Source organism: Podarcis filfolensis (assembly GCF_964270895.1).
Source record: "Podarcis filfolensis genome assembly, chromosome: 5".
Taxonomy (NCBI): Eukaryota; Metazoa; Chordata; class Lepidosauria; order Squamata; family Lacertidae; genus Podarcis; species Podarcis filfolensis.
Window position 1 is genome coordinate 56548069 of NC_139608.1, and position 17784 is coordinate 56565852.

The following is a 17784-nucleotide window of genomic DNA, read 5'->3' on the forward strand; positions in this document are numbered from 1 at the left end:
AGTGAGAGTGGAAAGGGAGCAGATTAGTGAGCTAAGAACAGGAGCCAAATGCACAAATATTTGCAGGGCTTGATTTATGTAAATGTTTGTATCGTGGTGGGTCAGTTTGTTTCTTAGTCATCATAGAGTACTTGGTAAGTTCTTTAAAAAATCTCTCCTGTTTCAGTCTCAAAAGCAGAATCTTGACATTAGTAGGCAAGCCAAATTTGCTGCGACACCTTCGTTTGCCTTGTTTGTAAACCTGAAAAACGTTGTCTGCAAAATCGGAGAAGATGCTGAGGTCCTTATGTCTTTGTATGATCCTTTAGAATCCAAGTTTATCAGGTCAGTGCTGTACGGGAATGTTTTGTTTGCTTTGTTAACTGTTATATTTTAGTTTAGAGACTGCCTAATCCCAAAGGCACAGGACTAGTCATATGAATATACACTCTTTACTTTAACCCCCCCAAAAAAACTTTATTTGTGAATGGCAGGGAAATACATCTTCCTGAAGATATATAGAAAAGGTGATAGTAAAGAATTTGAGTTCCCATGATATACATTCAACACCCTGCTCTCTTCTGAGCCGCACAAAACACTCCTATTGCAGTCCTCTCAGTGAGAGGGTACAGCATTTATCTCTTCAATCCTTTAAAGTGGGAATTATAGTGATGAACATCACAAATGCCTGTTGAGGATAGCAAAGACGAAGGCTGTAAAGCACACAGCACATTTACAAGTATAAATGGGCCTAGTGCTCGCATTTTGACAAGCATCTGGAAAAATGGCACCGTGAATTGATACAGAAAATCTAAACCTTGAACTTCAGAAGCCCATTTAAATTCTTTCAGCTTTCAGATAACATGCCCTTTTTTGTAATGCAAGGCGGGCAGGAATCCATCAGGATTCTCCTTACTCTCCCAGAGCACATTTCTTCTGCAGCCCAAATGGAATGTAAAATGAAACAAATCCATGTATTCCTAGTTCCTGTTACTGCTTAAATGTGTGTTCTTGTGTATGTTACACATGTACAAAACACTGTTGTCTAACAGAGGCAATATTGACTGAGTAGAATCTCTGTATGCTTGTTAAAATGCAGGTTTTAATGTGTCACAATGTGACATATTTAGCTTTTGCTTGTAAAATTGTGATGTAGCTGATAAACTGATATGTTTATTTACGCAGTGAGAATTATCTGGTGAGGTGGTCGAGTTCTGGGCTTCCAAAAGACATAGATAGATTACATAATCTTCGAGCAGTGTTCACGGTAAGTTTGCAACTTTTGAGGTATTCTATTGCTTTAATAGTTTGTGAGGCAACAGGAAATCTCCAGCAGGGGAAGGCCATCGCTTTGTGACAGAGCACTGCTAAAGGGCTCCGGTTCAACCTCTGGTTCAGTCCCTGGCATTTCCAGGGCTAGGAAAGACTGGAGAGCTGCTTGGCTGCTAGCGAAGACAGTGCTGAGCTAGATCAGCCAACAATCTGATCTGGTATAGTGCCGTTTCCCATGCTCCTGCCAAAGTCTCCTTTGGCCCGACTGCACACCAGCCTCAGGTTGGTGCAGAAATGGGCATTGTTTGCCTTCCAGCTTCTGCCTTCAAGGACTGGAGCTGGGTTAGGAAAAGACAGAAGTTCATGCATTTCTTGCTTCCAGAGCGTAGGTATATACAGGAAGGAGCAAAGCTGTGCTTTAGCCCTACCGTGTCCCTCTGGCCTCTCTCGGTAGCCACATGTTGCACACAGCTGTGTAAGCAGAAAGCTCCTGCTTGCAGCTAGCGATGCTATGACTGGGATACTTGAATGATCAGGTGAGCAAGAGCTCACACAACCACATGCAGAACATAGTTATTGGGGAGGAAGAAACGTGACCGCATGGCTCTGCACTGCAGATAGAGAACTTCAGACCCAGAGACCAAATGTGGCCCTTGAGACTCTTCCCAGGCCACACCCCTCAATAGCACTTCTCTGTACCCCCCGCAAGTGCTTTTACTTAGCTATAAAATGTCCTTGAGCACTAATGCTTGCCTGTATGGAGGATAGAGAAGTGTGAGTGCAGAAACCTCTGGCTTTTGAATCACTGGAATGTAGCCTACAGTAGAAAGTAGGGCTGCGCAGTATATCATCCAAAACTGGTTTGACGTCCATATTGGTTTAATAGTTTTTGACCTGGCAATATATCACAAATGATGATGTGTATGTGTGTACTATGTAAAAATCACAATGTGGGAAAAACTGTGAATCAAGCCAATGACTCTACATAGCTCCATCCTTATTTCAGACATTGTGATATATCAGTATATTGTGATGTTCAGCTGGTGATATATCACAAACCACATGTCGCCTAGCCCTAGTACAAAGGTCAACCTCTGTTATTCCACCCACTTTCCCCTCTGCTCACTGTTGGCATAGGGTGCTGAGAATTATGTCCTGAGGGGATTTAGTTTTTGGACTTTTTTTAAAAAAAAGGGTCCTCCTTTCTTGGTATACACACTTCAGCACAGCACTCCTGTAGTATCCGAGTATGGCTTTAATTGGCCATATCTGTCTCATAGGCAGTATTTCACTTGCTCCTAGTTTTGTTCTTTTTCAACCCACATGGACTTTCATGTGGCTTTAGCTCAATTCTGACACATGCTGCAGGAAATTCTTTGAGCTGCTAAGGGCACTAAGATTTTTGATGCTTTTGCACTGGGGAAAAAAAAAGTCATGTGAACCATTTCTGAAGACTCTTTGACTATTGTGTGGGAAATACATTTTTAAATGAGTAGGAATTGTTCAGGACTCTCTAGTCATTTTAAACATTTTCATGTAAATGTATTCCTTGATCGTTATGAAACTTTTTGTCATGCAAATAACGGTTGAAGGAATGGCAAACTGAGAAGGCTAAATAGCAAATAATCTTTCTTCTTATGTAATCCAGAGGCATTTGTTGGCTTTGGAAGGGGGGAGGCATTCTAACAGGGGGTAGATTGTAACTAATAATGGGAAATGGTCGCTTTCTGTTCTCTCTAGCACCTCAAAAGATATTTCTTCTTATGTAATCTTATGTGGAAATGTAAGTGCAGTTTGCAAAGTAAAGGTATGAAAACTTAACGTTTCCAGGACCTTGGCAGCAAAGACCTGAAAAGAGAGAAAATCAGTTTCGTCTGTCAGATCGTACGAGTAGGCAGAATGGAACTAAGAGACAACAACACAAGAAAGCTAACCTCTGGGCTCCGGCGACCTTTTGGCGTAGCAGGTAATCCATTCTCTTTAGGTGCACTGTCAAAATGTTCTGCAAGTAAGAGCAGCTGTTTGGTATTGAACAACTGCTGACTTGGCATATTGAAGTTTTGAGAATAATTATTCAGCCTGTTGGTTATATTTACTGAATTTTATGCCTAGATCATTTGCAGCTTGCCAAGGAATGTACATGTGCCCTTCACATGTTTATATACAGTTGTACCTTGGGTTACAGACGTTTCAGGTTACAGACTCCGCTAACCCAGAAATAGTACCTCGGCTTAAGAACTTTGCTTCAGGATGAGAACAGAAATTGCGCGGCGGCGGCAGCGGGAGGCCCCATTACCTAAAGTGATGCTTCAGGTTAAGAACAATTTCAGGTTAAGAACGGACCTCCAGAACAAATTAAGTTCTTAACCTGAAGTACCACTGTATTTGTTTCAGAAGAGCCCTAGTGCAGAAGCAGGGTAGCTATGGCAAACATAATATTTGCTGCATAAAATGTAAAGTGCTAATTTCCCAGAATCGAAGGGGATGGGCGGAGAAGTGATGCAGTATGAAACTGGATAAGGATTCCAGAAAATGGCATGCAGCATTTAATAGGGATGGTAGAGCTGAATCATCATGTGATACTGACCAGGGCTAGGATAGACAACCTGGTGCCCTCTAGATGTTGTTATTGTTGTTATTCCGCCCTATACCCATAGAGCTCAGGGCAGTTCACAACATAAAATTACAATATCAAAACCACAAAATACATAATGAAAATAAAAACAAAGACAACCCAGTAATCCCCGCTTCCCATAGCATATTTAAAAGGGCATTGGATGTCAATCAGTCAAAGGTCTGGTTAAAGAGGGATGTTTTCATCTGGCACCCAAAAGTATATAATGAAGGTGCCAACCGAACCTCCCTGGTGAGAGCATTCCACAAACGGGGAGCCACTGCAGAGAAGGCCCATTCTCGTGTTGCCATCTTCTGGCCTCTCATGGAGGAGGCATGCAAAGAAGGGCCTCAGAGAATAATCTCAGGGTCTGAGTAGTGACCTCCCTGAGGTGCAAGCATGGGCTCCCCAGATGACAAGAGCCCTGGCTGTGGTGGTCCAAAGGAAAACAGAGCAATTAATTTGGCACCAGGTTGGCTGCAGGTGTTGCCAGCAAGAGGCCTACAAGACACCATCCAACCGTCTTAGAGACTCCACTCTAGATTTGTGTGGGCCTTAGCCTTTTCTTCTCCTGAAGATGTCCCACAAGGCAGTGGGTACAGATTTTTCCTCAGGGTTTACTCCCAAAGACTTTCTTGTGAACGAGTATAGCTGCAAGGCAGCAGAGATTTAGGATCAGAGTTCTCCTTCCCAGGCTGATGAGCCCCCTCTGTCCCTCATTTCCCTCTACAGCACATGCAATAACCGTCTTCTTGACAGTTGGACTGACAATGAGTCTTGTCTGTTCAATCCACCAGAATCTGTCTTCACATGCAGGGGAAGTCCTTAACTCACGGAGGGTTTGAGACCCATCAGTTACCCCCCACTTTGTTTAGCTGGCCAGTCGAAGCCATTCCCAGGGTGTGGCTGCTGTTGTATGCTGACAGCTTCTAAGAGCCATAGGTGAGAGCTGAGTGCAACATGGGGACGAAAGGTGGACAAATTACCCCTCTACTCCTTTACTACAGTGATCCAAAAAGCTGGACTTGATCCCTACTCTTCCTGCACCAAGTTGAAGAAATGTACTGGATTTGTTTTCATTACTGAGTTTCCCATTTGGAAGAGTTGAAAAAAGATGGAATATGATGTTAAGGACTTTGCTTGAAGAGAATATATTGATACTGAAAGTTACGACAGCATGGCTCTGGTGTAAGGGAATGGATGACTGGTTTTAGTGCATTAGATCCTTACAGTATACTTAAACAGGACATTTATCCACAAACATCCAGGTACCAGTGGCTGACAGAGGCAGTGCTGGACTGGCATATACAATGTATTTCTCCTTACTGCTAGATCATGGTGATGTCTGCTAGTAAAACTGTGTCTCTTCAGAGATTGTTTGCTGCTGGTGTTGTGTTACCAAGCCATGGCATGCTGTCTTCTGAATGTGCCCCAACTGGTTAAAATAAGAATAACCTTTCTGCTTTCTTTGGGCTTGGATATCTCTTTCATTAACCCATGTCTGGTCTGGTGCAAATTGCCTTACTGAACTAGCATACTGAACTAGCATTCCACATTGCCTGGTTTTAATGAATGGTTGTATTGGTTTCTTGTTGTTGTTTTTTTTACAAATTTTATTTTAATGTTAATATTGAGTTTCATTGATTATGTTTCTGTAAGCAGTTGTGGAATTTTATAACAAGATGTGCAGCATATAGGTATTTTCAGTAACTAAGTTTGAAGACTTGGTAGAGGATATTTCAAGTTGCAAATGAGTTTTTGAAGTATATTCTGTTCTGTATGCATATTTGTATGCCCACAGGAGAATACACCTAAATGTTGTAAAAGGTTGTAAGAAAGAAAATAAAGCAAGTTTCTCTCTGAGATCCATTATTATCTTTAGTCTCACAGCATCTGCCATGAAAGTGTGAATTTATTCTGCAGTGAAGTGGGTTATCAGTTGTAACATGTTTCAGTATGTGATGCACAAATGCATAGCCATTATTAGCTTCAGAAGATTCTGCTTTTTTCCCTGATGTGAATATAGCAGGGCTATCTTTGAACATAAGAATATATTTGTCGTAAAATAGTTCCAAACTGTCTGTTGTGAAGCACAAAGATGTCTTTATGCCTCTTTGCCACTTTCCCTCCCTTTAGATGTTGATCTCTTTAACGACATTTCTCTCTTTTTGATTTCAGTAATGGATGTAACTGACATAATTAGTGGGAAAGTAGATGACGAGGACAAACAGCACTTCATTCCATTTCAGTCGTAAGTATAAAGTAATGCAGTAGTAATGTCAGAGGAGATTTCCAGCAATATTATAGTGGATTATGACTTTCCAGATTAGAATTTAGCTCAGATGGTTTCGATAATGAGAATGCCAAGAAAGGGAAAAATAGTAATGTATGGCAGCTATAAATATTACAGCAAATTAGCAATAAAGTCACTTATTTTTAGCCTGTTTTGTTGAGGAAATTAATCAGATAGCTTTGAACTTCTGTGTAGCTTTTTGCTTGTATAGATGTGCATAAGCTGAGGACACAGTGGATGTTTAATTGACCTGTATAGTTCACAAGGAAGCAATTGTTGCTGCTATTTCCAGATTGTTATTTTAAGATTTGATTAGCAAACACTCAAAGTCTGTCCTTATTACTGTTGTGGGAAAGGAAGCTCCAATTTAGCTATAGAGCTCCCCACTTGGAAGGGCTTTCCATCCATTTCTCTGGATGAAAGAAAGGTGCTGTGTGTGTTGGTTGGTCACCTCACCTGAAATAGATGGGAGCCCTCACATAACTCCCAAGAGCTTAGCATGCACAGAAATGTCTGGACTGCAGTCAAGGCCTGAATAAGAAATTTAAATTGACCATGAGTTTCCTAGTTTGTAGAGATGTTGAGAGCGTTGAGCAGCCATAGGTACTGAAATACATTATATTCTCTGGGAATAATTAAGGGCAGTGATACAGAATCTTGATGACACAGTGTGAGAAATGGTTTTGCTTCTTTGGGGGCTTTCAGTAAGCTTACAGGTGAATGCTTTTGGGCACTTTACTAAAGGTGGAATTCAGTGTTTCACTTTTCCAAGTGTTCTGTCTGCACAAGCGTTGTAGCTTGCCATGATTCCTCTCTCTATCTCCCCCCGCCATGTACTGTTCTGAGGCTACTCTTGGGCCCCCCAAGCCAATTTGCAGGGGATGGCACATGGGGGGAGGAGAGGAGGGAAAGCCCCACTGTGCAAGTGGAAGACCTTGCTTGGGGCTTCCACTGACAGGACAGGGTGAATCCTAAGTCTTTCTGTAAAACCTCTTTGAGATTTCTTTCTACAGTCAAGTAGTATATAAATTTCATGAAGCAAATACGTAAATCTCCAAATAACGCACATTGTGGACAGTGGTTATGCACTGTGTAGGCATTGGCAATATTTTCTTATGCAGTTTGTTATCAGGTGTACTTTTGGTAACACACGCTGCTTAAAGAAAAAAGAAGTAGACATAAGAACATTGAAGTAAGTTTACGTGGAAACCTGGATAAAATAACCAAGTGGGATGTCGGAGGGCAGATGAAACAATATTCAATTGCTGGGTCAATACAGGGTGACAATTTATGGGTACTTCAGATTTTTTGTTTTTATAGTAATTATGATTAATAACAAGTTAATAAAGTATTGTAGTTTAAAATGAAGTTAGGTGTAATTCAGGGACCCTGGAAGAAGAGTACTTTCCATTCATGCTTTGTGACAGTTATAAGCTAAGCTGCGACAAGTGTATTGGGAGATGAGGATGAACACTGACAATGCATATTTATGGATAAAGAAAAGTAGATATTAGTGAAATGCTTACAAGTCTCTTGCTCCATTAAATCTGATTTATAGCAGTATGCATAAATCAGAATTTTGAAAGGATGCAGAATAATATGCGCCAAGGTTCTCTTTTCTTTTTCCCTCTCCTCTCCCATGGTAGATTAAAATGTTCTTCAGAAAAACTCTGCATCAGGAATGAGCAACGTGCACTGGCGATGAATAGCTTTGTCATTCCCAATGTTGACTTAAGAGCTGAACATGCGAAGCAATTTTTTTCTTACTCATTTCACGTTGTGCCTTTGTTGTGCCACTTGGCATTTTTCTTTTCATATCCTGGTTATTTCATAGCCAGTGAAATGAATACAAACACAACGGCTGCCACATGGCAGTATGGCGTAGTAGATACGATTTTTCAAAATGCTGCATTTCATTTATAACTTCAATTTCATCTTGTTCAGCCATAGTAAAAATGTTTCTTGAATTTCCTCTTATTTTCTCCCTTGCTCGAAGCTACTTCTGTGCATAGTAGCTTTGCTTTTCACCCTTCTGTTAACTCTCATTAAGCTACGGCTTAATTCACGTCACTTCTGAAGCTAGTCTCGAGCATTCCATGGAGTAGTATGTTTTACATTTTGGTGTTTTGTTATTTTATATGTAATTTCTCAGGCTTTTCATCTTTCATCTGCAAACAGAGCTGGGATCTGGTGTACGTTTCTGGAATCACAAGTTTGCTTTACTTCTCTTAATTAGATTTACATCTTCCTGATTATCTTCTTATGTCTGTGTTGTTCCCTTTCCTATCCTTCGTCTTCGTGTTGACTAATGAACACTCTTTGTCAACTGTGTGATACGCTCCTCTGTTTCTTGTTACTGTGACTTCTGGTTTTCTGTCCCCCATCCATTGTTACCTTTTGGTGTTGGTCGTCATGTGCATCCTCCAGGCTAGCCTTGGATAACGCCATTCGACACAAGCAGTTGAACATATCATCCCGTTTTTCACCCAGGGTGGCAGGGGAGAATGATTTCCTTCAGACTGTAATAAACAAAGTGATTGCTGCTAAAGAAGTTAACCACAAGGGTCAGGGTAGGTACTTCGCTTTACTTTACACTGTTAGCATTAGAAATGATGTAACTCCTCCCATTTTGTCTGATAACTTTGACATTATTCTGAAGGGAATTGATTGAATTGTGTTCAGCATGGTGACATTGCCTTTTTTTTTCATGGGCACCTCCTTGCTTCATTGGGAAGTTTGATTACTCAGATGATGAAAGTCTTAGCTACTCTTGATATATGCTCTTTAGTACTTTTGCACACAAGTCTTTCGGCCATTTCGCTATCACGTGGCACATCTATCATTTTAGGGAGTTACTGCTTGCTCTTTATAGTGAACATTTCCAGTTGGGTAGCCGTGTTAGCCTGTTGTGCCAATCGCAACAAGTTCTACTTAATCTTTTTGAGATGCTACAATACTCTGTCCATGTTTGCTGTTTAGTTTCCAAGACCTGCCATAGCAGGTATGTGTGCATTTAGTTTATAAACCTATAAACGTAGGGGCCAAATGTAGCCCTTCATTCATCTCTGTTGAGCCTTCAGGACCCTGCGAGGATATGCTTCATCTCCCCTCGCTTGCCCTGCTCTGCACCATCCTTGAGTGCTTTTGCATGGCTGGAATGAGATGTGATCCTGCCTGGGTGGAGGATGAAAAGGTAGATGTACGAAAGGTAGATGTACGCATGCCTGTCTAAGGTCCTGTTTCCATTGCTTGAATGTAGCCTATTGCATAAAGATGTGAATCATGGCTTTTCCCCCCAGCTGGAATTTGCAGGAACTCAGTTCTGGCACCTCTCAGGTGGGCACCATTGCCAACAAGAGAGGCGTTCATGGTGAGAATTGCATCTGTTGCTTTGTTTCTTCCCTCAGTCACCACAGGCATTTGACCTTTTTCTTGCAGGTTTGCTTATGAAGGGGTGTGAAAAGAGTAACCTACCTTCTCTACTCACCTTTTCTAAGGTTCTTCTTTACCAGATAGTGATACTTTTCAAGAGTGCAATCTTTCCCATTTCTCACATAATATGAAGTGAAGTGCGGGCATTAAATAAATTATTATTAATAATAATAATAGCAACCCGCCTGGGATCACTGAACAATGAGAGATTCTAGTAAGAAATAGAAAAGGACTAGTTACACGGCAGTAGATAAAACTGTGGCATTCGCTTCCACATAATATGGTGATGGATGACCCCCACTTTAGATGGCTTTATCCCCATGCATTTGTTAAAGCCACCAATGGCCTCAATTCCTATATTACCAACAGTATCTGAGGTGGTGTTCCTCTTGAGTTCCAGTTTCTTATGACCATGAGTGGGAGAGTGCTATGCGCTGACATCCTGCTTGTGGTACCTGGGTGGCCAATTGTGCTAATCAGCATGCTGGACAAGGTAGTCCTTTTGTCTGATTCAGAAGGGCTTGTGTAATTAGATGATCTGTCCCCTTATTACCACCAAAGGTTAAGGAAATGTTAAGAGATTGTTTTGCACTTGAAGAATACTGTTTTATAAATAGCTTTTTCTGAACTAATGCATTGTACTTAATGCTACAGGTTTATGGGTAACGTTGAAGCTTCTTCCGGGAGATATTCATCAGATAAGAAAAGAATTCCCTCACTTAGTTGATAGAACCACAGCTGTGGCTCGCAAAATGGGGTTTCCTGAGATTATTATGCCTGGTAAGCTTCAACAAATTCTTGATCTGATGCGCTTAAAATATTTTAGATGTTGCTAATGTTCTTTTCTTGAAGGTGAATATGAAGCAGTTCATGGGAAAGTATGAATTGACTTGGTTTTGGTTTTTTTTAGTGTTTGTGTGAGATTTGGCTTTAAAATTATATTTTCAATCTACTTTCAGACTCTTTATTAATAATGTAGTAGCACTATTGTAAACACTGTGGACTAACTGTGCACAGATGGTGGAACGTCTAGTTCATTTTGTTTCAAAACTCAGATTCCTGGTGTGTTTTGAGTACTTGGGCTTTTAATGTATGTTATAAATGAATCTATGAAGCAATAAAGGCAGACTTCAAAAGCGGCTCTGTTGCTTGCGTGTCCAAATGGGCTATCAAATGTGTAGCTTATCCATTATTGCATACAGATGTGTGAACATCTTTGCAAAAATATTTACTCAGTATTTTTTGAGAAATGCTTGCTTTGTTCGTTTAGTCCAGGTTTATAAACGAAAACATTTCACTCGATTGAGGAGCATTTATACCTTTTCAATTACATTTCATTAATAATAACGCCAAAAATTCTGAAGATGGGATAGGCATTGTAGGAAAGTTAACCAACTGGACCAAGCAATTGTCTGCGTTTGAGGAGCACTGAAAATGATGGCAGAATTAGGCCTCCTGAGCCAGAAAAGCTGAAGGGAAGGAAGTTGACAAGAAGGTTAGCTGCAAGAGATAAGAAGCATAGAAGCAGAGATAAGACACAAATATAAGCAAGCCACAAATGCAGATTTAAACTCTTCAGGAAAATAAATGGAAGGTGACCTGGAGATATTTATAGGTACTCAGGCTCATTAAGAATCAATAAGTAGAAAGCGATGCTGAGGAAGCCCTTTGAATATAGAGAAGAGAATAGAGCATTCAACAACATTTCTTCCAGACTCAAGAATGGGGCAAGAAGGAAGGGCAATTCTCAAGATTCAAAGGGTGCTAGTACTGAAGAATGCTAAATCTTAGCATTCTTTGCTATGTGCTGTGTAATCAAGTAATCCTCTCTGCTTATGATCAAATCAGAATTTGTTTAGGAATTTGTCCTTCTTTCTGGTATAACTCAGTTTCCATCATTGTTTATGAGAGTGCTGCATCATTAGGCATTTTTGTTTGTTATATATGGCAGGCATTAATTTATCCCCAGAGTAGAATGTGGATTGGAGCTGATTTGTCAAAACTGAAATGTTCTATTTATCTTGGATGATAAATTTTGAAACTTTTACCTAAACTTGCGTTGTTTTGAATACATGCAGCCTCAAATCAAAAAGCACACACGCACTCACACACACGAAATACTATTTATTTATAGAAGTATTTCTATACTGTCATATCATAAAATATCAAGGTGGTGTTCACTGTCAAAACATCAAGTTTTTTTTTAAAGTACAGATAATCATTAAAGTGCCTGCCTACTTAAAAATTAAACAGCAGCAAAGGCCTTTTTGCAGAGGAAAGTTTTCATAAGATGCCGGAAAGTCAAAAATTAGGATGTGTGCCAGATCTCTGCTGGAAAAGGATTCCATAGCACAGGACCGGTGACATGATATACCCAACTTCTAGTTCAGACCAGTTGGGCATCTGTAGTACAGGGAGCAACTTGCAGTGCTCATCTATATAATCTCAGTGATTAAGCTGGTATAATAATAATAATAATAATAATAATAATAATAATAATAATAATAATAATAATTTATTATTTGTACCCCGCCCATCTGGCTGGGTTTCCCCAGCCACTCTGGGCGGCTTCCATAGAAACCAAAAATACACTAAAATATCACAGATTAAAAACTTCCCTGAACAGGGCTGCCTTAAGATGTCTTCTGAATGTCAGGTAGTTATTTATCGCTTTGACATCTGATGGGAGGGCGTTCCACAGGGCAGGCGCCACTACCGAGAAGGCCCTCTGCCTGGTTCCCTGTAGCTTTGCTTCTCGCAATGAGGGAACCGCCAGAAGGCCCTCGGCGCTGGACCTCAGCATCCGGGCAGAACGATGGGGGTGGAGACGCTCCTTCAGGTATACTGGGCCGAGGCCGTTTAGGGCTTTAAAGGTCAACACCAGCACTTTGAAGTGTGCTCGGAAACGTACTGGGAGCCAATAGACGGATTCAGTCTGTTCTTAACATATCCCGGATACAAATTATTCAGAGCTTTGTGTATTAGCACAAGAACCTGGCCTGGAAGCATATGAGCAGCCAGTGTAGATGTTTTAGCAGAGGTGTCACATACTGTTGTCCACCTGCCCAGTTCAACGGTCTAGGCACTGCATTCTGTACCAGGATGGCCAAGGCTGATCCTGTCCCCATACCAGGCCTAAACCCAGATTGAAGTGGATTCAAATAAAGTGTCATCCAGGAACACTTGCAGCTTTGAGGTGCAGTTGTACCAGGTGTACTTGCATTTGAATACACCCACCCACCCATATGCATACCTTATGAGTAAATAAAACTTCTACTTCACAACTAAACTCTTGAAATTTTCATAGGACAGGAGCCCTAACACTAAAGAGGAGGTTAAATTAAGAAGATATAAATCATAGGAATGTTAAGATTTGTTTTCTATTTATTGATAGACCGTAAAATGCTGTACTAATCATTTTGCTTTCTTTCTCTTTTTCTCTCTGCCTCAGGTGATGTCCGTAATGATATCTATGTAACATTAGTTCAAGGAGATTTTGACAAAGGCAGTAAAACCACAGCAAAGAATGTAGAGGTTACAGTATCCGTTTATGACGAAGATGGCAAAAAATTGGAGGTGTGTTGTGTGCTGGTTTATTTCCCATGCTAATTCGAAACCTTTTCCTTAGTGTATGGCTTATGACTGGTCAAAATAGGATGTGATCAAATATTGCCAAATATTTTGGTATTTGTAAAGCATTAATGTACACCATCAGAAAAGAGTTTTGCATTTCCTGACTCCATTATTTAATGACCTGGTTCACTGTACACAGCAGTTCAAGACTGTGAAAATATATGGACTCCTGGATAGGAGCTTGCAGCTGCTTTGCTCCACCCCAGTCCCCTTTGGCTTAACATGTTTTCTGGATCAGGATTGGTTAAGCTCTCTCCACACTAACAATGTACTGTTGCCAAAGTTTGTTCTTGGCTGCAGCTTGTGGCTAGTAAGGAGGGAGCCTAACCATGGTTGCAAGCTCCTCTCCAGGAAGGAGACTGCACGTTTATAAGCGTTTCACTAAGCCATAGTTTGGCTTCCTGTGCTGTGCGAACAGGAACAGGAACAGCATGTGCGAACTTGGAACAGCATGTCATATGTTTTATTTCAGATAGTACTTCCAGTTCTATCAAGAGCCGCTGTTTTTTCTAGACTTTAATACAGACTTCCCTCAGGAACCTTATGGAGCGGGCAGCTAGATAACAAGCCGGGAATACTCGCAGGGTTCTGTGGAAAACAAGATAGAATCATGGGTGGTCATATTCAGAGATTAGTCACTGATGATTGTCTGTGTTCCTGTTTGGAGTTGCCTGCAGTTAAAGCAGGTGGTTAGCAGGAGAAGATTTGCTATGCTGCTGTGTTTTGTTCTGACGGCTCCATCTTTAGGGGACAGGAAGCTTCCACTCTGCCATTGCTAACAATCAACACCATAATGAAATGAAAACAGTAAGTTGCCACCCACACAGTGGCATCTTTGGTTTAGTGGAATATTTGACAATCTCCTACTGTTGTCAAATAGTAGACAGTGAATTGACAGTATTTGTCTGGTCAGTTGACCCATATACCAATCCTGATATTCCTGTATCTTCTGAGTGTGTCAGAATATGTAGGAAACAGTTGTCAGAATTAACAGCGGAATTTAAATTTTTTGAATGGAAGATTTCTGTTTCAGATATGACAAAACCATTTTCTGCCTGTTGTTTCTCTGTCACCCTGCTGAGGCTGGTGACATGAATTTTCAACGTTTCCCCCTTGTGTTTTCTTATTAAGTGTAACAATAGCATTTGTTTATACATGCAAGTAAAAATTATATAATGTGTACTATTTCCTTCTTTCTTTTTAAAAGAATGTCATTTTTCCTGGTGCTGGAGATGAAGCGCTTTCAGAATATAAGTCTGTGATATATTACCAAGTAAAACAACCTCGCTGGTTTGAAACTGTAAAGGTATGTCCAGTGTTAGGATTCCTTAAAAAAAAAAAAATGAGTAAGAGAGAATCCAGTTGATAGACTTGCTATATAGCTGTCAGACAAAAGAGGTATCTATGCCAGAGAATGTTTAAAGGTTGCTAAGAAACAACATAGATGAAGACATTGACTGAATGTATTTATCTCCCGGTCTTCTGGTTAAGACAGCTTTGACAGAATTATTCCAACATCTGTCTTTCACCTCTTTTGAATTAGAAAACTGAACAGTAAAGCAAATGATTGCAATGTAAGATAAAAATGTATTACTGTAAACTGCACAAAAGCACTGTGGAATTATTGGGATTTCTCATACATTGTTAATGAAACTAGAATTGCGATAGCAGTTTACCACAGTAACTATTGTGGTAGTTAACTATTGTAAAAGCAATGCATATTAATAGTACTATAAACCCAAAGGTTTAAACCCAGTTTCAAAATTCAGGCCTGGGATCACATATCCCTCCTCCTCCTCCTCTTCCTCCAGCACAGCCTTAAGGAAACTTTTTCTTCAATTCTAGAATAATCACAGCTTGCTCTGTTGTTTTAGCTTCTGCCAACCTAACAGTTTGAAAGCACGCCAGTGCAAGTAAATAAATAGGTAACTCTGTGGTGGGAAGGTAAATGCCGTTTCCGTGTGCTCTGGCTTCCGTCACGGTGTTCCGTTGTGCCAGAAGCGGTTTAGTCATACTGGCCACATGACCTGGAAAGCTGTCTGTGGATAAACGCCGGCTCCCTCGGCCTGAAGCGAGATGAGCGCCACACCCCATAGTCACTGAACTTAACTGTCCAGGGGTCCTTTACATTTACTATCTTTACTATGGATAGTAAAGTCAAACCACAGTTTATAAAGCTGGCTTATTTCAACTATTCAAAGATAAGATTAATAATTTCTTAGGGTTCAGCAGTTAATATGAAATGAAAATAGGAACTTTTGGTCTGCTTTTGTGCACAGTGGGAGGGGGAAACAATAGTCCAGAGCTCAGTTAGGCTTTTCTTGTAACACTAAACTATGGTTTAGCATCTTGTCTGAATGCAGCTACTTATGTATTTTCATGTGCATTTGATGAAGTTACAACCATAGGGCATTCTGTCAGATGGCTGTTGAGTTGGAAGAAATTTAGTATCTAGAGAACTGTTTGATGGCTGGGGAAAATGTGAGCAGAACACATGGATTCTGGATACAGTGGAACCTTGGGTTGCAAACGTGATACGTGTGGGAGGCACGTTCGCAACCCGCACCGTTTGCAACCTGCAGTGCCGCATCTGCACACGCGCGGGTCGCGATTAGGTGCTTCTGTGCATGCGCAAAGCGCGATTTAGTGTTTCTGCGCATGCGCGAGTGCCGAAACCCGGAAGTAACCTGTTCTGGTACTTCCGGGTTCGGTGCAGTGCACAACCCGAAATCGCATAACCTGAAGCGTCTCTAACCTGAGGTACCACTGTATAAAGAATTGAAAGAATGTCTGAATTCTCTTAACAAAAGCAGGAGGTCCAGGGGCTTGACAGCAGTAGGTTTCCATGGGAATCTTTTATGGCAGTAAGATTTGTGCTCAGTGCCGTGGAAGGAATGAAGGAAAAAGTAATCGAAATGGTGAAGCAGAGTTAGAATATAAGCAGCCAAGTTTTGGCATGGAAGGGAAGGAATGTATGTGTAGCACTAGAAAAGCAGAATGTAGGTAGTCAAGGCAACAGGCTTGTCATAGGAAACTGCCTTTTATCAAGTCAGACAATTTGTTCATTTAACTCTGCATTATCTACCCTGACCGGCAGCAGATCTCCAAGATCATAGACAAAGAACCTTCTGCGTTCAAAGTGTGTGCTCTGCTACTGCTTTGTGGCAGCTCCAAAGCTTTAGCTGTAGGTGTTAATCCCTATGGGGAGGTAGATGTGGCACATGATAGTGGGAAAATGTCCTTGATGGCATTGAAGAGGGACTGATACTAAATAATAGTGCAAATTAACCTTTGGCAACGCCCAGGAAGCCACTTGGGTGTTACACATGGCAGCTGCCTTAACTTCACTTCCTGCACAGTGGGTTTTAAAAGGAATATCTAACATCTACAGATACTGCTTTTGAGGCAACACAGGCACAAACTAAGGGATTTAAACCTCTTTCCCCATCTTGGAAGTACATCTGAAGTTGGATGATCCAATTTTTCTAGAGAATAAAATCTCAGGCAGCAAAAATGGTACATTAGGAAAAAAAATATAATATGAAAGAGTGAGGGTGATAACGTGTGCTAAACAAATGCTGTCTTATATGGAAATAAATATCTGCATGGGGTTATTTATGCTTACATGAAGTGTTCTGACATTGGGGCAGGGGGTAGTATATTATTATGAAATAGGGATGTGATAAATGAAGAGAAAACAGGTGAATAGGAAGGGCAAATGTTGGTGAGACAAAGGTTAAATTGAATTGACAGTTCTGCTACATATGGACAGCAACAAAACTGAGCTGCTGGATCAAAGAGTGCCTATATGGATTGATGGAACAGGTGTGATGTAAATGTCAAGGTAGACAAGGTGAACATAGCTCCCGAAATTGAGGAGCGTCAAAACACTAGAATCTGTCTGGCCTGCTTGTGACTGCTGTAAAGTTCTGAAGCAAATGATAGCACTCATTCCTTATTGGTTTGTAGAGCTGAAAGCTGACAGTGTGAGGTATTATTTTATTTCCCCCTCTGGTATTATCAGGCTTTAAGGCATGGAAGGAAGGCCTGCTCCATATCCCTGAGTTATACTTCTGGGTACAGTATCAAAACAATATAGAATTACATCTCAGGCTGTGCTTTAAGCCATCCAGTGCTCTGATCTGGAGGAAAGGCAAGATGGAACGAAGTATATTTGTTTTGGTATTATAGCTCAAACAAGTGGTCTTAGTTTAATATATTTTTCAAGGTGGGCATTCAGAAATGATTTCACAGCTTGTTTTCTTAGCGCAGTTGTGCTTGAATCATGAGTATGTTGTTCTCAAGGGGCTCACCTGCATCCAGACCTTTTAACTGATGTCCCAGACTGAGTTAGGACATAGTTAAGCTGATTCATTTTAACTGACTTTTTCAGACTCTACATTGCATTGTGGAACAAAGTTATGTGTTTATTTTATTAAATGAAAATTTCCACACTATTTCCATTTTAAAAAACACCACATGCTCAAGGCAGCTTATAACGTGCATTTTTTAAAACAACAACAATAACAACAACATTAAACTGAGAAGAATTAAAAACCAG

The 17784-nt window shown here is 40.6% G+C and overlaps 1 protein-coding gene across 4 annotated transcripts in view; it reads left to right on the plus strand.

The window, feature by feature from the left end:
• The window catches only part of DOCK1 (dedicator of cytokinesis 1), a 347244-nt gene that overhangs the window by 57182 nt on the left and 272278 nt on the right, over positions 1 to 17784 (plus strand). For 2 of the 4 annotated variants that reach the window (XR_014548912.1, XM_083616828.1), the window contains exons 8-15: positions 167 to 324; positions 1165 to 1246; positions 3082 to 3217; positions 6044 to 6116; positions 8649 to 8728; positions 10245 to 10370; positions 13042 to 13166; positions 14431 to 14529. Coding sequence is in view for 3 of the 4 variants with exons in the window: in XM_083616828.1 (XP_083472954.1) it covers positions 167 to 324; positions 1165 to 1246; positions 3082 to 3217; positions 6044 to 6116; positions 8649 to 8728; positions 10245 to 10370; positions 13042 to 13166; positions 14431 to 14529 (879 nt within the window). In the remaining variant the exon portion in view is untranslated. Of the gene's footprint in view, positions 1 to 166; positions 325 to 1164; positions 1247 to 3081; positions 3218 to 6043; positions 6117 to 8585; positions 8729 to 10244; positions 10371 to 13041; positions 13167 to 14430; positions 14530 to 17784 lie in introns of all 4 variants that reach the window. The other 2 variants (XM_083616827.1, XM_083616829.1) reach the window with 1 other exon arrangement.